General features: G+C 46.7%; 1 protein-coding gene across 4 annotated transcripts in view; it reads right to left on the bottom strand.

Moving 5' to 3' along the window:
* The window catches only part of KLF3 (KLF transcription factor 3), a 37,144-nt gene extending 21,106 nt beyond the window's left edge, over positions 1–16,038 (bottom strand). The window contains exon 1 of one of the 4 annotated variants that reach the window (XM_039468301.2): positions 15,566–16,038. Coding sequence is in view for 2 of the 4 variants with exons in the window: in XM_074396003.1 (XP_074252104.1) it covers positions 1,241–1,423 (183 nt within the window). In the remaining 2 variants the exon portion in view is untranslated. Of the gene's footprint in view, positions 1–1,240; positions 13,595–15,565 lie in introns of those variants that run through there. The other 3 variants (XM_074396003.1, XM_010338188.3, XM_074396004.1) reach the window with 3 other exon arrangements.
* Between the last annotated feature and the right edge of the window lie 2,056 nt (positions 16,039–18,094).

Raw genomic sequence — 18,094 nt, 5'->3', positions numbered from 1 at the left:
TAGGGGGCAAAAAAGACAAGCAAAAAGAAAATCTAGAACCAACCATCATTAAAATCTCATTTTCATTCTAACCAACCCTATTTAAAAGTGGGCTCACAGTGTACCTGCTATTTAGTGCCTATCATTTCACTGAACAATTTTTTTTTTTTTTTTTTGAGACGGAGTTTTTCACTCTTGTTACCCAGGCTGGAGTGCAATGGCGCGATCTCGGCTCACCGCAACCTCCGCCTCCTGAGTTCAGGCAATTCTCCTGCCTCAGCCTCCTGAGTAGCTGGGATTACAGGCACGCGCCACCATGCCCAGCTAATTTTTTGTATTTTTAGTAGAGACAGGGTTTCACCATGTTGACCAGGATCGTCTCGATCTCTTGACTTCGTGATCCACCCGCCTCGGCCTCCCAAAGTGCTGGGATTACAGGCGTGAGCCACCGTGCCCGGCCTCACTGAACAATTTACTGTGAAAGCGTTTCTTTTTCCCTAAGTCTGATTCTGCACCGTGGAATCCCCGTGCCGCTGTGCGAACACATCAGTTGACTGAACTTCCTTTTGAGTGGGCACTTACAAACAGCAATGTGCCTTTTAAACACATCCTTCTGCACACCATTAATTGTTAAGATAAGTTTTCTGTATGGGAATTCCTGGGTGAGAAGTATGTACATTTCCCAAAGCATCTGATGCATCATCTGGCAAAGATGAACTATTATTTTCATTAATAAAATGCAACCTGTTTCCCCAAACCTCCGCCAGCAACATGTGATATCACTTGTGTTATAAAAGATAAACACCACGCCAACTTGTTAAGTCTCCAAATGGCAAATGATTTTTATTCTAAATTGATTTGGTTATTGAAGTTAATTTTTTTCAGTTTTATTGACCATTTGGATTTCTTATTTTGAGAAATGTCTACTCAGGTCTTGACACCCCTGCACAACTTCTTATTGTTTTCTAAGCACTTTTCACATATGAAGAATATTAGCTTGCTTTCACTCAGATTTCTCCTCATTAGAAAATGAGCCTATGGTAAAGGAAATGTCCTTTTCTTCTGCTGTTCTCTGCTTGTCATCCCGTCTATTTTCTTTTGTGTTCTATATAGCCCACTCCTAACACTAATCTACATCAAGCCGACAGCTTCTTCACAAGATGAAATATTCAGTCTGCTCAACGTTCAGTGTGTCTCCTCAGTTACAGAAACATTGTCCTGCTACTAGACACATTTTCAGAAACCGACTTCAGGCACTCACTAGCCAAATCCGGTTTAGGCGCTCACTGCTTTGGTTAGAGGTAAGGCCTTTATAGATCACTCTGGTTTGGGTGGCAAAGTGAACAAGTTCTAGAGCGAGTTCCAGCTGAAGAAGCTGCAGGAGTCCCGGGTTCTGGATGACTTCTTGCATTTCAGTGTTAACAACCCGCATCCCCATCTCCATAAGGGCAGCCCTGTAGTTCGTTGTGTTGGTGCGCCACGGGTTATACTAAGATATCTTCGCACACAGTTATGGAAGTAACACTATGTAGTTCTTGTGCTTCATTGATTCGCTGAAGAAAGCCTGTTTTGAATCTCATGACAACATGTGAATTTCATCAATAACTCGACATAAGGCCCTGACTTCAAAATTGTATTTTCCTACATCACGGGGTGTATTATAATCTGCAAACACAATTTGATACCAAGCTGCTCAAATCAATGGTGCTACCACCCTCTTATGTATTCCAGCAAGAACAAACTCCAACAGCCAGTGAAAAATAGATGATTTCATAATGAGGGATGAAAACGCTTTTGTGTCTTGGGATCTATTATTAACCAGTTCCCAGCCTAGCAGCTGTATGGACGAACGTGGGTCTAAGAACTGTCATCCAGTGCCCCACAGTGGACCATAAACAAAAGATGTGAGATCTCCTGCTTACATCAATGAGGTCAGATCATTTAGCAGTCCTGACTCACGGCTGGCCGCCCTGTGGCAGCCTCCCACCTCTGCACCCCCAGCTTTTTACACGGAATTCACTCTTCCAGGCTCATCTATTGCACTAGACAGTATCTTGATACAAATCCCCCCCCCCTTTTTTTTTGAGATGGAGTTTGCTCTTGTTGCCCAGGCTGGAGTGCAATGATGTGATCTCGGCTCACCACAACCTCCGCCTCTCAGGTTCAAGCGATTCTCCTGCCTCAACCTCCCTAGTAGCTGGGATTATAGGCATGCGCCACCATGCCCAACTTATTTTTTGAATTTCTAGTAGAGATGGAGTTTCTTAATCAGGTTGGTCTCAAACGCCCAACCTCAGGTGATCCACCTGCCTTGGCCTCCCAAAGTGCTGGGATTATAGCCGTGAGCCACCTCACCTGACCACAAATCCTTCTAAATAAAAGCCTTCACATTCTCAGTTGTATAAGTAAGGAGCTCCGGTCTTGAGACTCAAGCAGAGACTGCAAACTAGCCCAGCCACGGGGTCAGTCTGCAAAATGCAGACCGTGCCTCCCTTACCTACTTCTCAAGGATTTAGGTCTATCAAATGAGAGTAAATAACACACGCACACACCTTTTGCCCTCATTTGTATCCACATGCTCACAAATTTTGGCTATATATTCTGTACACGCAACATTAAATGTGTTGGTTCCAACTTCTGGAGCAAAAATGTCTGGTGTTTGCCTCTTTGCTGACATACCCTCGCCTCAGAGGTCTATCCCCTATCCTTAAATAAAACTCAGACTAGATTCAGTTTCAAAGTTAACAGCTGCCTCCCTTCTGTATGAGGTCTCCTCTAAGGCCTTGTCATTTCACAACTGTACTACTGCCACAGCTTCTGCGTGAGGCCACCATCTCCACACTTCATGTTACCCTGCATTCTTTACTACCACTAACTGCAGCACGGTAGAATAAATTAAAGATGATGGGCTCTGGAGTTCCTTTTGGTTCAAATTCTAAGTCCACTACTTAGCTCACAAAGCTTTCAACGACTTTGTCTAATGGCCACAGCAACGACTACTGAATCCTTTTAGAAATGAATTACACATTAACCTGCTATATCTTTTTATCATTAAGACATTATTTAAATCACGATTGTTCTTTACTTTTTTTGGTTTATCTAAGTTTAAGGAAATGCAAGACTTGTAATCCTAAGAGAAACATAAAGTCTAGTAAAAAACACTGGCACTAACAAAACCTGGTTTGCTTTCATTAAAAAATAATTACAAAGCTATGTTTATTTGCTCAGAACTGTACCTCAAAGTAATCCAAATGTTGATGGATGGATATTCTCATTACAGAAGTATTTCAGTTAATAAACAAAGGAGTGATAGGATTAGAATACCTAATTTTGAAACTCCTAGCTAAATAATGCATCCCTGGACATTAAAAAAAAGTCTGTGCAGAATTCAAATATCACAATGAATAGAATCAAACGCACTCACTATTTCACAGGTCTAAAAGCACTTTGTTCCTAATTGGGTAGCTTCTAAAATAGCTTTTAAATGACGATGCTTTTAGTGATAGTCACCGGATATAAAACAAGAAGATAAAGGACATGCAAAGAAAACGCCTGGAACCACACACCCAAAACTGTTAACAGGAACTTCTTGGGAGTAGTGGTGGTGGGTGGGACAGCTTTCTATACATTTGTGGTCTATTTTTAAAGTTTGTTATTTCTATTTTTTTCCTTTTGAGATAGCGTTCTACTTTGTCACTCGTTTGGAGTGCAGTGGCACAATCTCGGCTCGCTGCAACCTCTGCCTCCTGGGTTCAAGCGATTCTCCTGCCTCAGATTCCCAAGTAGCTGGGATTACAGGCGCCTGCCATGATGCCTGGCTAATTTTTGTACTTTTAGTAGAGACGGGGTTTCACCATGTTGGCCAGGCTGGTCTTGAACTCCTGACTTCAAGTGATCTGGCTGCCTCAGCCTCACAAAATGATGTGATTTTAGGCATGAGCCACCGCACCCGGCCAAGTTTGTTATTTCAATAATCAAAACTTGTAATAAAGACAAGATAGGGAAGCTAAGCTAGGAAGGAATGAAATTTAGAAAGAAAATCAAACAAATGAACAGAAATTAGGCTTTTGTTTATGTATTTGCAAAAACATTCTATACTTTGCACCCATATCTCTGAGTAGAGGGACCACTTCTGTCATTGGCACAGATTTGTTTACAGGTTCTGGTCTAGAATCATAAAAGAGTGACTGTAAAGTCTTCAACGTGCTTTCCACATAACTGAGAAGTAACTTAGGCACTGGAAGAATTCAGGTCCCTAAACTTGGTGGTCTTTGGTACCCACGGGCGGCTCAGTGCAATGGGGTTATTATCACTCTGTAAAAATGCTAAATTAACCACAAGAGCCTAGAAAATCTATGACACAGCACTGACGGTAATCTTAAGTAGAACCAGTAGGTGGCGCACTAAAACAGGCATTAGAGACCAGGATACCGCAGCAAAAATTCAGTTTGCCAACGTCGGGGTCTTAAAACCTACTGGGTTTTAACCAGGCTCAGAAATTCTACTAATCATTTTATGTGAGTATCACAGAGAGGAGGAGGCCCTAAATGTGGTTCTATTTTTTTTTTTTTTCTGATGACAATTTTCCAATCCTAAACACATTTACATCTTCATTACATTTAACTAGCTTAGCTAGCCTTAGAAACACATTAGCTAGTGTTAGAAATACATTCTAAGGCTAAATAAACTAAGCAATACCAGGATAACAAAACTGCATCTAAAAGGGGTGGGGAGGGAAAAACTTTTTATCAAACTTTCTAAGTTACGGAGGTGCTTAAAAGCAAAAATATATAGGAACATCACCAGCGTCAAAATAATTTTCCATAACTGGAGCTAATGCCATCTTCCCCAGCTGTGTTACTTTGCAGAGAAAGGCCAATAATACTGAATGATCCTAAAAAAGGAGAAACAGATTTCCCTTTACACTCTTTCCACCTATACTTCTGACTTTTCCGATGTTAAAATAAGGGTCAAATTTCTGTCAAAATACAAGACATAACCTTAAAGGGCTTGAAGATTAAAAGGCTTGGTGAATCATTGACATGAAATTTCAGAAGTAATGCAGTCCTGCTTTGGAGCCCCAACCAGTAGTGTCCTAGGCCTGGGCACTGTTGCTCTGTGGGGTGGGGGCAGTGCTGCAGGTGAGCTGCAGGGCTTAGAAACACACACGCAGTCCTTCATGGAAGAGGAGCCTAGGAGGTTACTAAACCTCCTCTGAAAGCAGCTCGCCTGGAGGCTACAGCATGATTTATTACAGAAACGACCTTAGAGATGACTGCCTGCCCCTTCCCGAGGGAGGAGGGAAGAGGAAGGTGGAGAGACAATGTGTACCTATCTGAAGCAGTTTCCTCCCAGTTTCTTGGGGTTAGAGCAAGACCTGCCTCTGACATTCTCCCTTATCTCCCTATTCATTCCCTTTTCCATGCCCTCATTTCTTCCCACAGATCCTCAAAGGGTCCCTGCATTATCTTCCCCAACCCAGGACTGACCGTGAACCTCCAACTCACCTGCCTTCCTCCAAGCAAACGTCAGTCCCCCAGCTGACCTCAGCTAGGTGTACGGAGCAATACGGCAGCACACCATCACCAGGCAGCCCTTTCTATTCTTCCAAGTGTTTGGATTTTTAAAAGAGGAAACATGTTATCTTTCCCCACCCTTACTCCCCAAAGAAACTTTAGAGAAAAAAGAAAAAGAAAAAAAAAAAGGCTGTGTGTGCATGTGTGTGTAATCACTGGCCAGGAGGACCAGGAAGGCAAGCAACATCCTTGTAGCTCAACTTCCTGTCCAGAGAAACTTTTCTCTCGTTTCTTTACTCAAATTCTTCAAAATCTCCCAAAGGCTCGAGTATTTACGGGCAGTTGTCCTGGCCAGAAATACAGGGGACAGGCAACAGATGTCAGCAGGCATTTTTAAGCTGGAGGCTCCCTTAAGAAAAGCTAAGCAAGACAGCACTTACCTGGAAATTCCTACCTGGAAATGCTTGGAAATTTTCATGCCACTCCAAGATTTTTCACCTGCCTTACTCTTCTACCGCTGGTTTGAGAAGTAGAAAACTTCCATGGGATGTTTCTAAATCTTTGCCGCTTGTGAATTAGTTATTTTGCATTCATGTGTATTGTAAATGGGAAAGAAGTTAATTATTTTGTTTCAGATGAAATAGAACGATCCAGTGAGCAAACAGCCCGCCCTCTCTCCTCTCTCAGCTAACAAGCCACCCAATTTTACTTTCCTGCTCCACCCATCTGCTCCACCCTATGGAGGGTTGCCAAGGCAAGTCCAACTTGTCCAAACAGGACATGGCTTCAGATAAGACTCTGCCCACACCCTGTACTTCGGAAAGACCAAGTGAAGCAATTGATTTTGCATGTCAATAAGGACAGGTGCAAAGGTAACAACCAAGCAAAAGCCTGACGCCTTTCCAAACGGGAGGCCCAGCAAAGCGGGGGCTGGGGGCGGGGATGCCCACACCCATGCTACCCTGGCAAGTTCAAGGCCATCTGGCTAGTGGCATTCCACACCCTTCTCAGAGAAATTACAGCAAACGCAAACCATTTTCCCTACTAGGGTTACACACTTGTTTATGCTCTCTGACAATTTTGTGTTTTAGTTTTAAGGGCAAGCAACCCAAGCTAAATTGAAAAATACCCATAATGTCTAATCCTGCTGTGTACATATCTCACAAGGCCTCGCCTAAGCCCTCACAATTCTCTTCTGTGAAGCGTTATATAATCAAATCCAGAAGGGCTGCGTGAGGCCACGCTGCCTCTCATCTGCCTCTGCTCAGTGCCCTCCCTATCACTGGAGACCCACCCAACTCCACCCATGGGGCCCCACCCTGCAGGGAGTAGGAGGCTGGGAGGGACCAGTTGGCGCTGGGCAGCAGCCAGTTCCTGGAAATTCCGGCCTGAACAGGGATGGTTGGAACCTTAAAAATAACCAGAAGGAACCGTGGGGTGGTGATCATTCCCTCCACTCCTGAGGATTCTCCATTGAAGTTCCTCCCAGAAAGCCATGGAACCTCTGGATATAAAACTATGAGCGAAGCCTGCCCTCTCCCTTTAAAAATAAGCAGAAAAGAGAAAAGCATTTTGAACCACTGCTTTCAACGTGGCCCAAGCCCACCCTACTCCTCTTCGTTCCTGCCTCTAAGGCTGCCCCTCCCCACCTCCCACTGGCCTTATTTTCTGGTTCTTCACCATGGAAACCCAGAGGCCACCTCCAAAGCCGTCCTCACCTCCTTAGCTCTCCCCATTTCCACTCCTGCCTCGGGGGCCTGTGTAGCTGGCTGCAGCTTCTCTGCCACTGGTCTCTCTCAGCCTCTCCAGGCCAGCCCTAGCCCCTGGCCACCGATATTTTTCACAGTTCTCTCCTCCTGCCCTTTCCCAGCTCACAAACCTTCCTCCCATGCACTCCCTGGGTCTGACAGTGGACTCAGGCGCCCATGCTTGGCACCCTGTTCCCCACCAGCTGCCCCCTGCTCCAACAAGTGCCCTTCATGCTGGCTGCCCTGCCCACCCCCCAGGCCTTTGTTCATTTTTGGCCCTGATGCTGGGCAACCAGCGTGGAATGCCCCCTCCCCTTCCGGCTTATCTAAATCCTCCTAATTCTTCAAAGAGCAGCTCAAGGCCCTCCCCACTTCTCGCAGCCAGCTGATTGCTCCCTGGGGGAATCCAAGGCCGCCTCTTCTTACCTAGATACGCTGGGCCTTTTTGCTTTCCCAGTGGTGCGTGCCACACTGCCAGCAGTAATGGGAAGGACAGGCAGGCAGGCCTCAGCCTTCCTGAGAGGACCCCCTCCCCACTCCCTACAGGAGATCGGGCTTGTTCCTTGAATGAAGTTTTTATGTCAAGCTGAAGGAGCTAAGGTAAGAGCACTTAGCTCATAGTAGGAGTTCCACAATCATTTCCCTCTCCCTCTGAATGCACTTGAAATCTCTCCCTTCAACAAGTAATAGGGGTGAAGGGCCTAACTCTAAGGGAGACCTAGTAAACCGAACTTCCTAAGAACAAGTTACTGCCCCTAACCTTAGCCTGGCCCCTCAACACTCCAGAGACCTTATCGGTACCATCTTCAAAGAATTTATTATCCACTCAGTGAGGTCTTCTAAACAAGTCTAGTGTTGAGCTCTCAACCGTATTTTAAAATCTAAAACAGAAAAAAGAGAGCCGAGAAAGGGAGGAGAGGAGGAGGAGGAGGAAACTGCCCGAGGGATGGGCGTGTACACAAACACAGGTTTTTGAAAAAGGATCGAGGAAAGCAAGGGGCTAAGTGATGGCCCAGGTTTCCTGCCAATCACTACCACCTTCAGGATTGGTAGTCACCAGGTACTGTTCTTTACATGAACTCTATCATTTAATGCCTATGAGGTGGTTACTACCTTCCCAGTTTACTGAAATAACAAAACACTGAAACAGAGACGTCAAGTAATCTGCCCAACATCACACAGCTGCTAACTTGTAGAGTCAGGACTTGAACCCAATGTCGTTTGACTTCAAGACTGGTAGCCTTGGCACATCACTCTACCACCTCCCTAAGCAGAGGACATTACACCACCAACAGTAAGTGCAGGATAGTGATTTCTGTGAACAGGCTGGTCCCTGGAGAAGACACAACGTGGGGACAGTCTATTTATGGTGGTGACCATTTCCACTCCTCCCAACTGGCCCCTGCTGCCCACCCTGTTTCAGTATGCACGCTTGGATGCAAGATCAAAAGACATATTCTGAAGGCCCCAAATTAGGCGATTATTCTTCCTAGCCAGTGCACCTGCAATTGTCCCTGTAACTGCTGAGAAAAATTGGCAGCGTGACCCAAGTAAATACGGAAATCCTTATAATAACTGTACAAAGGTGGGTCAGGTCCTCATCCCCATTTTAGAAATGAGGAAATGGAGGAACAGAGGTGAAACGACTTGCCCAATTTCACAAAGCTAGTTGGAGCTGCAGCCAGGAACAGAAGTGTTTCTGCCTGCAGACCCGGAAACTTTCTGTTCTGCTTCAGAGCCTGTGCTGTGGGACCGACCTTTTAGGTAACAGCTCCTCATGCTGGGTCACTCCCCAGCAGGGAGGGTGTGGGTGTGCACAGCCACGCTGGCCCATGGGAAGCAGAGCCCGGGGAGGTTCCAGCAGGCAATTAAGATTTCAAAATGCCTTTTCAGGTTAGATCACTGCAGGTCTACTCCATCCTATGGTACAACTCAGAGTAATGATTGCATATAATTTGAGATTAGCTCTAATAAGTAGGTACTCAATAAATACTTGTGAGATGAATATATGAATGGATGTCAAACTTCGCTTCTCATGTGCTACGATAAATTAAGGGCCAGGGCCCTGGAATGATGGCACACCAGGTGTCCCACATGGAAACGCTGTCCAGCGGCTAGTGAAGCCGCCCTGACATCTCATCTTCTAAAATGCAAAGTAAACGTGATTTGGGAGCCTAGGAGAAAAACTCCCTTGTTTGGAAACTCAGCGGAACAGGAACTTGATCTTACAAATGAAAGTGGCTTTGGAGTGTGAAGCTTTGGAAGGTACCAGGGGTGTAAAGTACAGGAAAAGATAAAGGAGTGGATCTCCGTGATTACACTTAAACAACAGTAGTAGTAAAAAGAACATATAGGCCAAAGGAGGAAAAAACCCCATGCTTGAGTCACAGGTCGCTCTCCAGGGTAGAACCTGCTGACCTCAATATCCATTTGATCTCTCCTGTCAAGATTTGGCCAAACTCCACTGATTTTGGCTAAGACTAGCTCTGGGCCATCCCTGGGGGGATCCCCAAGCCTTCCAGAGATTGGCAACCATCTTGAGGATGTCCTGGGCGAAGCAGGGCAATTCTGGGTCCTCCTGCAAAGGGCCTGCCTCAAGGAGCAACCCCTTACTGGAAACAGGATAAGAGCCAGACCCAGGAGTTACATGAAATGCATGGGCTAGAGGGCCACTGAACTGGCTCTCTTCTGTCTCCAGCCCTTCCAAATAATTAGATGGAGAAATGATAATGAATTCAGCCTGCTGACACAATGGAGTGAGTTTCAAAAACCTCCAGGAAACTGTTTTGCTAAAGAAAGAACTTTACTACAAACTCTGACCAACAGATATAAAACATACAGATCATTTTCTTTCTTTTCAAATGTTCCATTGGATATGGCCACATTACAGAATCAGGACAGGGCCCGTTAAGAGGACACCTTTTTTTTTTTTTGAGAAGGAATCTTGCTCTTGTTGCCCAGGCTGGAGTGCAGTGGCACGATCTCAGCTCACTGCAACCTCTGCCTCCTGGGTTCAAGTTATTCTCCTGCCTCAGCCTCCCCAGTAGCTGGGATTACAGGTGCGTGCCACCATGCCTGGCTCATGCCCAGCTAATTTTTGTACTTTTAATATGAGAGATGGGATTTCACCATGTTGGCCATGCTGGTCTAGAACTCCTGACCTCAGGTGATCCACCCACCTTGGCCTCCCAAAGTGCTGGGATTACAGGGGTGAGCCACCACACCCAGCTGAGGAGACTTTTTTTTTGCTTTGGAAGAAACTAATCCTAGTTCCAATTCAGAAACTGTCAACAGCATTGTGCCTCTTCTCTGACTACTAAATTTCAAGGAAGGAGAGCTGAGTTGGGGGGAAAAGTAGGGCTATCCCCTTCAGACAATGCTGTCCCTTATCAGGGCAGACTGCTGTCTGGTTTCCTGTCTCCAGCTCCGGCATGACTGCTTCAGATGAGAAACAGGGTCTAATAAAGGAACAGAGTGGTCTTCAAAACGAGAATGCTAGCGACGACCATAATCCAACTCACCCCCAAGAGGAATTCTGACTAGAATATCACATACTAGCAAACCAGACATCAATTGTTTTAAGATTCTACAGATTAATTTTTTTGAAAAGCTAGAACCAATGATAAATGAAGCACTTCAGAAAGAGTCCATGTTCCAGAATAATTTATTTCTCAGTACCTTAAAAAATGAGGTTGCCTATATTTTTTTAAACACAACTGGGTGTGAAAACAGAGAACAAGAAATACTACCCAAGAAAGCTGTCATTTTATAGCAAAAATGTTGATTTGAAAATATTAAGAAGGCAAGTTCTCAAGGGGAGATGGAGACAATGGAATTAAGAATCAGGATTTATTTATATGGTCAAATAAAACTCTTATTCCTATTTTTTTTTTATTATAGCAACTATAAGATAGTATAATTTTCCTCAACTCTTCAGCTTAGCATTTAAAAGCTTGCAAAATGTTTTTCTGATAGACTATATTAGACCCTGATCACCTCTATCAACCACTTCATCTCCCTGCAAAAGGGAGAGGAAAGAGTTTTCTGAAAGCCAAATACAGACTCTGTTTACCAAACCTAGATTGTTAACAACTTTGGAATCAAAACAAACCAAAAAACCTGCTTCCATTTGACTTACTTATGAATTTTAAGCTTAAAAGCCTCTTGTCCTGCAGGTCAGCTTAGTATTTCAAGATGCTTTTCCCAAAGGAGAAAGAATTTTGCCAGGACTTCCAAAACTCCCGGCCTTTTTCATAGAAGGTTATCAGTAGCCAAGTAATTGATCCCAGTAACTCTCTTCATACCATATTTTATACTTTCCATTTATACATAAAGAATGTGGTGGAATGTGACATTTAGAGCCAAAGCATCATTATCATCAATTTTGGGGAGCAGAGGGCCTGAGTTGCTGCTTCAGCAACTCTGAATTAATTCCATGGCGAGGCTGTAGATTATTCCTTTCGATTAAAAAAGAAAATCCCCAAATAAGTTTATAAAAGAACTTTCTAAAACTTTTCTTTTTCAACCAAATATTTCCTTAAATCTTAGTTTCTCAAGAACCAAAAGAAAAATAATATTAAGATCGGTCTTAGTTAACTCAAATTCATTAGCCCACAACCGACAGAATATTTAAAAAATAATGAAAAATGTTATTGCAAAAAGAAAATGAGAAGAGCATTTTTCTTCTGTTTTCAAAATAGAAGATTAAAATTTTCCGAACGATCTATCATTGAATGAATGTTATTGCCAGTTCTCCTTTTCTTTGAGCTTAATTCTTAAGAACGGGTTGAAAATGAGATATAGAATATTGTACAGTGAAATTTTTGTCCTTAAAATATTATCCTGATATTTAAATCTTTGTCCTTAAAAAGAAATAATCCTGGGATTTTCTCAATGTCTTAGGCTTTGCTTCAGTGATTTTTCCAAAGATTTCTTCTTCCCAACACAACCAGGACTTTCAGCTAAGCCCAGGCTGCCAACACTGCTTGAATCCTCCATCCACCAAAGCCACCTGGAGCATCCTGGGTTAAATATGAACAAGGGTGGGCCACATCTTTCATATAATGCTAGGTCTTCTAAACTGTAAGGTGTTAATCCTGATCCAAAATTGACAGCTTCAGGGCAAAATGCCTATCTTAGAACAAACACCCTAACCACCTCAACACAAGGATCACAAATAAAAACAAAACTCCTTTAGGTTTCTTTGCCAAGATGGACTGAAATTTCCCCCAAATCACAATGTGGCAATAAAAAATTTTAGAAGGTAAAACCATTTATTCGCCCAGACAAATGCAGTGGAGCAAAGGGTGGACGTAAAAAGGTTAACTGACTTCTCATTATGACATAACACAGGCATCTTAAGCAATATCAAGTGTGTAGAGACATGATAACTCCATGGGTGGGGATACGGAGTTTAGGGGCAGGGACCTCAGCCTGCTCTGGGCTACTGATCTACCAGAAAACAGCCTGAAACAGGAAAGAGCACACATATGCCACTTGGAATGTATGACGCAAACCCCAGCCTTGAAACAAAGAACAGGAAACAGCTCTGCTGGCTGTGCTGGAGAGAAAGCACAGAGAAACATTTAGCCGGCCCTCCCTGACCCTATATTCATGAGCAGCTGGAGTTTTTTAAGACAACAACAGGGGGGTGGAGGTGTTTGTTCTATGGGTGTGAATAATAACACCAGCTTTATGCAGGGGACCTGCCCTATTTACAAATAAGAGCTGCCACATACAGTAAACATCATAAGTGAAATGTGATTTTATCATATTCAAGCAGCAGAGACCTCCCTAATGAACACTAGCCTCCCTCCTGATTTCTTTTGTCCCTTCCTGCCCCATCCCAATGGCTTGTCCCTAGCTCTGGTCCAATTCCGGGTTAGGGTAATGATTATAGTTCAGCCTCAGTGCATCAATAGGAAAATGAAGACAGAGTACTGTGTTAGGAATTCAGATTACAATTTAGGTACTCCACAGAACTAAAACTGGAGCAACGGTAAGCGCCTCCTTTAGTCACAGAATTCCAAGACAGACTGTGGGACATCTAGAGCAACCCAAAATTTTCACTGTCTTTTTCAAACGCAATTACACACATTTTTGCAGAGCTGCTCATCTGTTCAGCATATACACACATTTACAGAAATTTACCTTTTAAGAATGTGATTCTGTTTCTGACATTTAATCTAAAAATTGTTACACAATCTGTACGCCAGACTACTAATTTCTACAAGACATTCTAAAATGGCTATTTTCCCTTTGGGTTATTTTTAAGATAGTAAAATCCATTCACAGTTCCTTTCCCATTATTTCTCTTTACTTTGTTAGCCAGGACTGTTTAACTCAAGCTTACATTACTAGAGATTTAAGAATCTGTTGTGTGCAGATGTAAGTACAGGTAAGGAAAAAAGAAAAAAAAAAAAAAAAAAAAAAGGAAAGAAAGAAGCATCACTGTGCCCATAGCAAGAAAATTGGGTTTTAATTTAGAAACTTTGCAGTGAATAAAACAATAGCTTTCTGCAAAGCTCTGTTGCTTTGTATCTGACAAGGTTTTGTGGTCTAAGCAGCTACTTTTCTTTGTTATTTTCATGTTGAGATTTTCATATTTGCATTCTCTTTCATGCAAACCAAATGTTCTTTACAATGTATCATCATTGAACTTACGGATAGATAGTACATTAGGTTTTTTCCTTCTAATAAATAGTTCGCAGCAAAGCTCACTGACTGCAGAAATGAAGAAATCAGTTTCTCTAGGGAGTTTAATTTAATCAAACATCTAATTTCAGGTTTCTATTAAGAGCCTAAAGTCAACTAACAAACCTCTTTTTAGAACCAGAAGAAATCATTCGTGGACACTTTCTTTAAACACTATTACAAACTCAAATTTAAAAAAAAAAAAAAGGAGATATTAGTGCTAACAGACTGTTTTTCCCCCTAAAAGTAAGTCTTCCCTAGGGTAAGGCAGATCATCCAGATAAATTTCTCTTGTACAAATGCTCCTCAAATTCATACAGAATAGGATAGTACAAAACTGCTGTGTAGAAAACCCTATAATGAACAACTGGCCTATTCCCCACTTGATTTTGCTGGCATGTTTCACATACTTGTCAGAATACCACTTCATACTTTTCCCCATATACCAGACTCTTATGAGAAAATAATCAATATATTTAAAGCGTCTCGAGTGATATTAATGGAAACATAAATTCTGAGTAAGAAATTCAGTGTTTCAGTGTAAAATGTTTATTTTAGTGAAATACAAGAAGGTGAGCAATTTCCAATTTCCGTTTAAGTCCCATTCACATTCTTCTAGTATTATTGTATACTGCCATTAAAATTTAAACCAGAAAAGTGTTTCTCCTTGTTATTAGTAATCTGCCCCAAAAAATGAATATGACAATTCCAAGTCTTATCTGCCATCTCTAAGAAAGCCACTTGGAAATGTTAGGTAGGTCCCATGGGTCCTGGTCCAGGGATCTGTGTCCCTGGGTCCCCACCAGGCTCGGCTGCAGGCAGTTGCCTAAGGCGTCCTCCGCCTTCAGCCACGCTGCAATCCTTGCTCCAGGCACTGCGGCAGGTTCTCTCCATGCCCCCAGGAGGACTCTCCAAACCCGGCCAGCGCATTTCTCCTGCCCCGGAGGATCCAGACGCCCTGGCAGCTCCTGGGCTCCAGGACGGAGAATGGGATGCTGCCTCCAGCCCCAAGTTTCTTTCCAGAGGGCACAGGAGGCTGCTCCAAGTTTGCTCTGTCGGGCGAGCGACCGAGCGCCGGGTCCCGGGAGGGGGGCGGCGGGGGGCGCGGGCGGAGGGCGGGGAGGGGAAGGACGCTGGAGTCGGGGTTGGGGGGGCACCGGGAGGGGGAGGAGCAGGAGCGAGAGGCCTCGGCGCTACCTTTCTCCAAACAACGTTGCCACACGCGGAGAGCACGGAGATTTCTGGGGCTTTGGAGGGAATCGTGAGCGGGCGGGCGGAGGCCGGGGACCACACAGGTGAGCCCCCGCCCGCGCCCTGCCCCGGACGGCGGCGGGCGCTGCCAGCTCCGCTCCTCCGCACCCAGGGTCCACACGGTGCCTCGCCTCAACCCCTCACTTTCCACCGCGAACCTGTGGCCCCCTCCCCCGTGCTCGCCCTCCGCCCCCACCCCGGCTGCCAGGGGCTGCCGCACTTTCCCAAGCCCGCAGGCGCACCCCCCCCCCCCGCAGCGCTGCACCCCCAACTCATTCCCTGCGGCCCCCTCCAGGAGAAAAAATGAAACCAGAGCGGCCGAGGAGGCGGGCTGCAGGGGCCGGGGCGCGGAGCAGAGGTGAGGGAGAGAGGACTTACTTTGCGAGGCGCGGTGCGGGGCGCCGCCGACGAGAAATAAAGGCCCGGATCCGGGCTGCCTAGAGCCCCTCAAGCGCAGTAATGTCAGGGCTCCAGTTCGGGCGGCGTTGGCGGCGGCGGCCGCAGGGGACGGGGACGGGCGCGCGTGCGGCGGGCGCTCTCGCTGCGCTCCGGCTCGGGCCCTGGCTCCGCGCGGCTCCGCTCCTGGCTCCCCTCTGGCTCCTGGCACCAACTCCGGGCAGTCACATGACGCCGGCGCCGCTCGCTCTGCAAGCCTCCCGGGGCTGGCGGGGTAAGTAGAGGCTGGGACCCGGGGTGGGAGGGTCAGGGAGGGGAGAGGGAGCCGCCGCGGCCGCCCGGGCTGGGCGGGTCCCCACCCACTTGGGTGGAGGCAGCCGCCGGAGGGGTCGGCCGAGTCACTCGCGCAAACAGGCACCCCGCCCTGCGCCCTTCCCCCGCCACCCCCGCCTCCCGCGCCGCCTCCGCCCCGCCCCGCCCAGTCACCCGGGGACGGCCTGACAGACACTCATTATTCCCCGGAGCCGGGCGCCGCCCCGCCGGCCCAACCTGTCCCGCGAGGCGCGGCGCGGCCGTGGGGCTGGGCGTGCGCGGCGCGGCCTCCGCCCCCCCTCCAGCCCGCCCGGCCCCGCGTCCCCGCCCGCGTCCCCTCCCTGTGCCCTCCGCCCCGGAGCCCGCGCCCCGCCCGCTCGGCCCCGCCGCCGCGCCGCCGCCCGAGCCCGGGGGGAAGGAAGGGCGGCGCTGACCGCTCCGGGCGTCACACGGCCGCGGCCCGTTGCGCCGCTTCCAAAACACACAGCAGAGCTCTCGGGCGAGCCGGGGCGGGGGGCGCGAGCGGCCGGGGCCATCAATCAGCTGGCTCCGGAGAGAAGGGCGGTCCCGGGCGCGGCGGGAAGGGCTGGGCCCCGCGGCCGGCGCGGCCCCTCCTCGGCCGAGCGCACTCAGCTCCCTGCAGGAGAAAAGCGGAGCCGAGGCGGCCGCGTTGCAGGAGCGGGTGGGCTTGGCGGGTTCGGGAGGAAAAGAGCGGCCGCTGGGGTGCGCCGAGCCTCCCTGGCCCCGAGTCAGCGGGGTCAGGGGACACCCTGTGAGCGCGCTGTTTCTTTGTGCCCCGGGGCGCCAGGCCCCCCAGGCCGACGGCCCAGGCGGCGCCCCTCGCCTTTTGGGACTTTTCTCTGAAGGCCCAGAGACCCCCGGGGCAAAGCTTCTTCGGGCCAGGCCTGGGGCTGGAGCGAAAAAGCGGCATTTGCGCAGCCGGGCTTGCCTAGAAACTTGGCAAACTTTGGTCGGATCCTCCCCTGCAGAGCGAGGGCCCGGCCCAGCAATTCCTCATTTCAGGTCGCTTCCTACGGACGGAACGCCCCAAGCTCAGTGGCTTTCTGGGCGCTGCGAGCGAGCGGCACAGTAGGGCGTTTCGTCCAAGCCAGGCCCCTTCGAGGACTTTGTGTAGATTCGTACTGAAGTTTAATGCCTTTTGAGTTTCTTTTTAAACAGTATTAATGTAATCACGAATGCAATAAAAAGAACAAAGGACAAATTGGTTCGATTGTTTCAGTCCTGTGTAATGTTTAAAACCGCCGCTGCTTCAGTGTATGGCTTGTTATTGCTTCAAGATGTTTTAAAGGCCCTTTAAAGTTCACCCTTCTCACTTTGATGCTTGATCCAGACATGGTACTGCTTAAAACGGAGTGGTATAGTATATTCCGAGCCGCTTCATGTAGCTACACAGTATGGTAAAATTAGTACCCGATAACCTCAAGTAGTGAAATAGCATATTGTAAATAACGCGAGTCCGGGAAAGGCCAGGTGGAGGATACCCAGAACTGACACCGCTCGCGGGCCAATCGGGCTGTTCTGTGAGCTTCGTCTTTAAAGGGTGTGGCTTTTTTTCTTTTTTCATAATGAATAAAAGACCTTCAAGAAAAAAATGTTGGATTAGTGTCAATTACTAATTGCAACTTATTGATCACTGACATCATTAAATGTCTGATCGGCTGCCTTAAGGTTTGCATTAGCGGAACACAGTGTTAGGAATGGCTGGTGGAACTGACTTCTAGTAGGTTCTCAAAAAAGTATGAATTTTTCTCTAGGGACACAGTGATGAAAACTAGAAGCACATAAACCATGTTTTTTACATTGTTCATGTGGTTGTGGACGCAAAGAGGAAAAGCGAAATAGGCCTGTCGGAGAAAAGTGTGACCCAAGATAAGGGAGTGGTTTTGATATGAAAGGGGCAGGCGGCAAAGGAGAAGAAAAGCCATTTTTAAAAGTTAATTAGTAAACACAGCATGTTCGGTGCCCTGTGGGAAGCTGCTCAAACGCAACTTGTACAAAAATGATACCATCCAGTGCTGGGTAGCTCAATGAAGGACACCATCATACTTCAAAATGCCCAACAGGGTGGGGCGCGGTCGCTCACGCCTGTAATCCCAGCACTTTGGGAGGCCGAGTTGGGTAGATCGCTTGAGGCCAGAAATTTGAGACCAACCTGGCCAACTTGGCGAAACCTCATCT

The sequence above is a fragment of the Saimiri boliviensis genome, chromosome 3, assembly GCF_048565385.1.
Source record: "Saimiri boliviensis isolate mSaiBol1 chromosome 3, mSaiBol1.pri, whole genome shotgun sequence".
Taxonomy (NCBI): domain Eukaryota; kingdom Metazoa; phylum Chordata; class Mammalia; order Primates; family Cebidae; genus Saimiri; species Saimiri boliviensis.
Note: the sequence above shows the minus strand (reverse complement) of the source record. Positions and strands in the feature narration are given on the sequence as shown.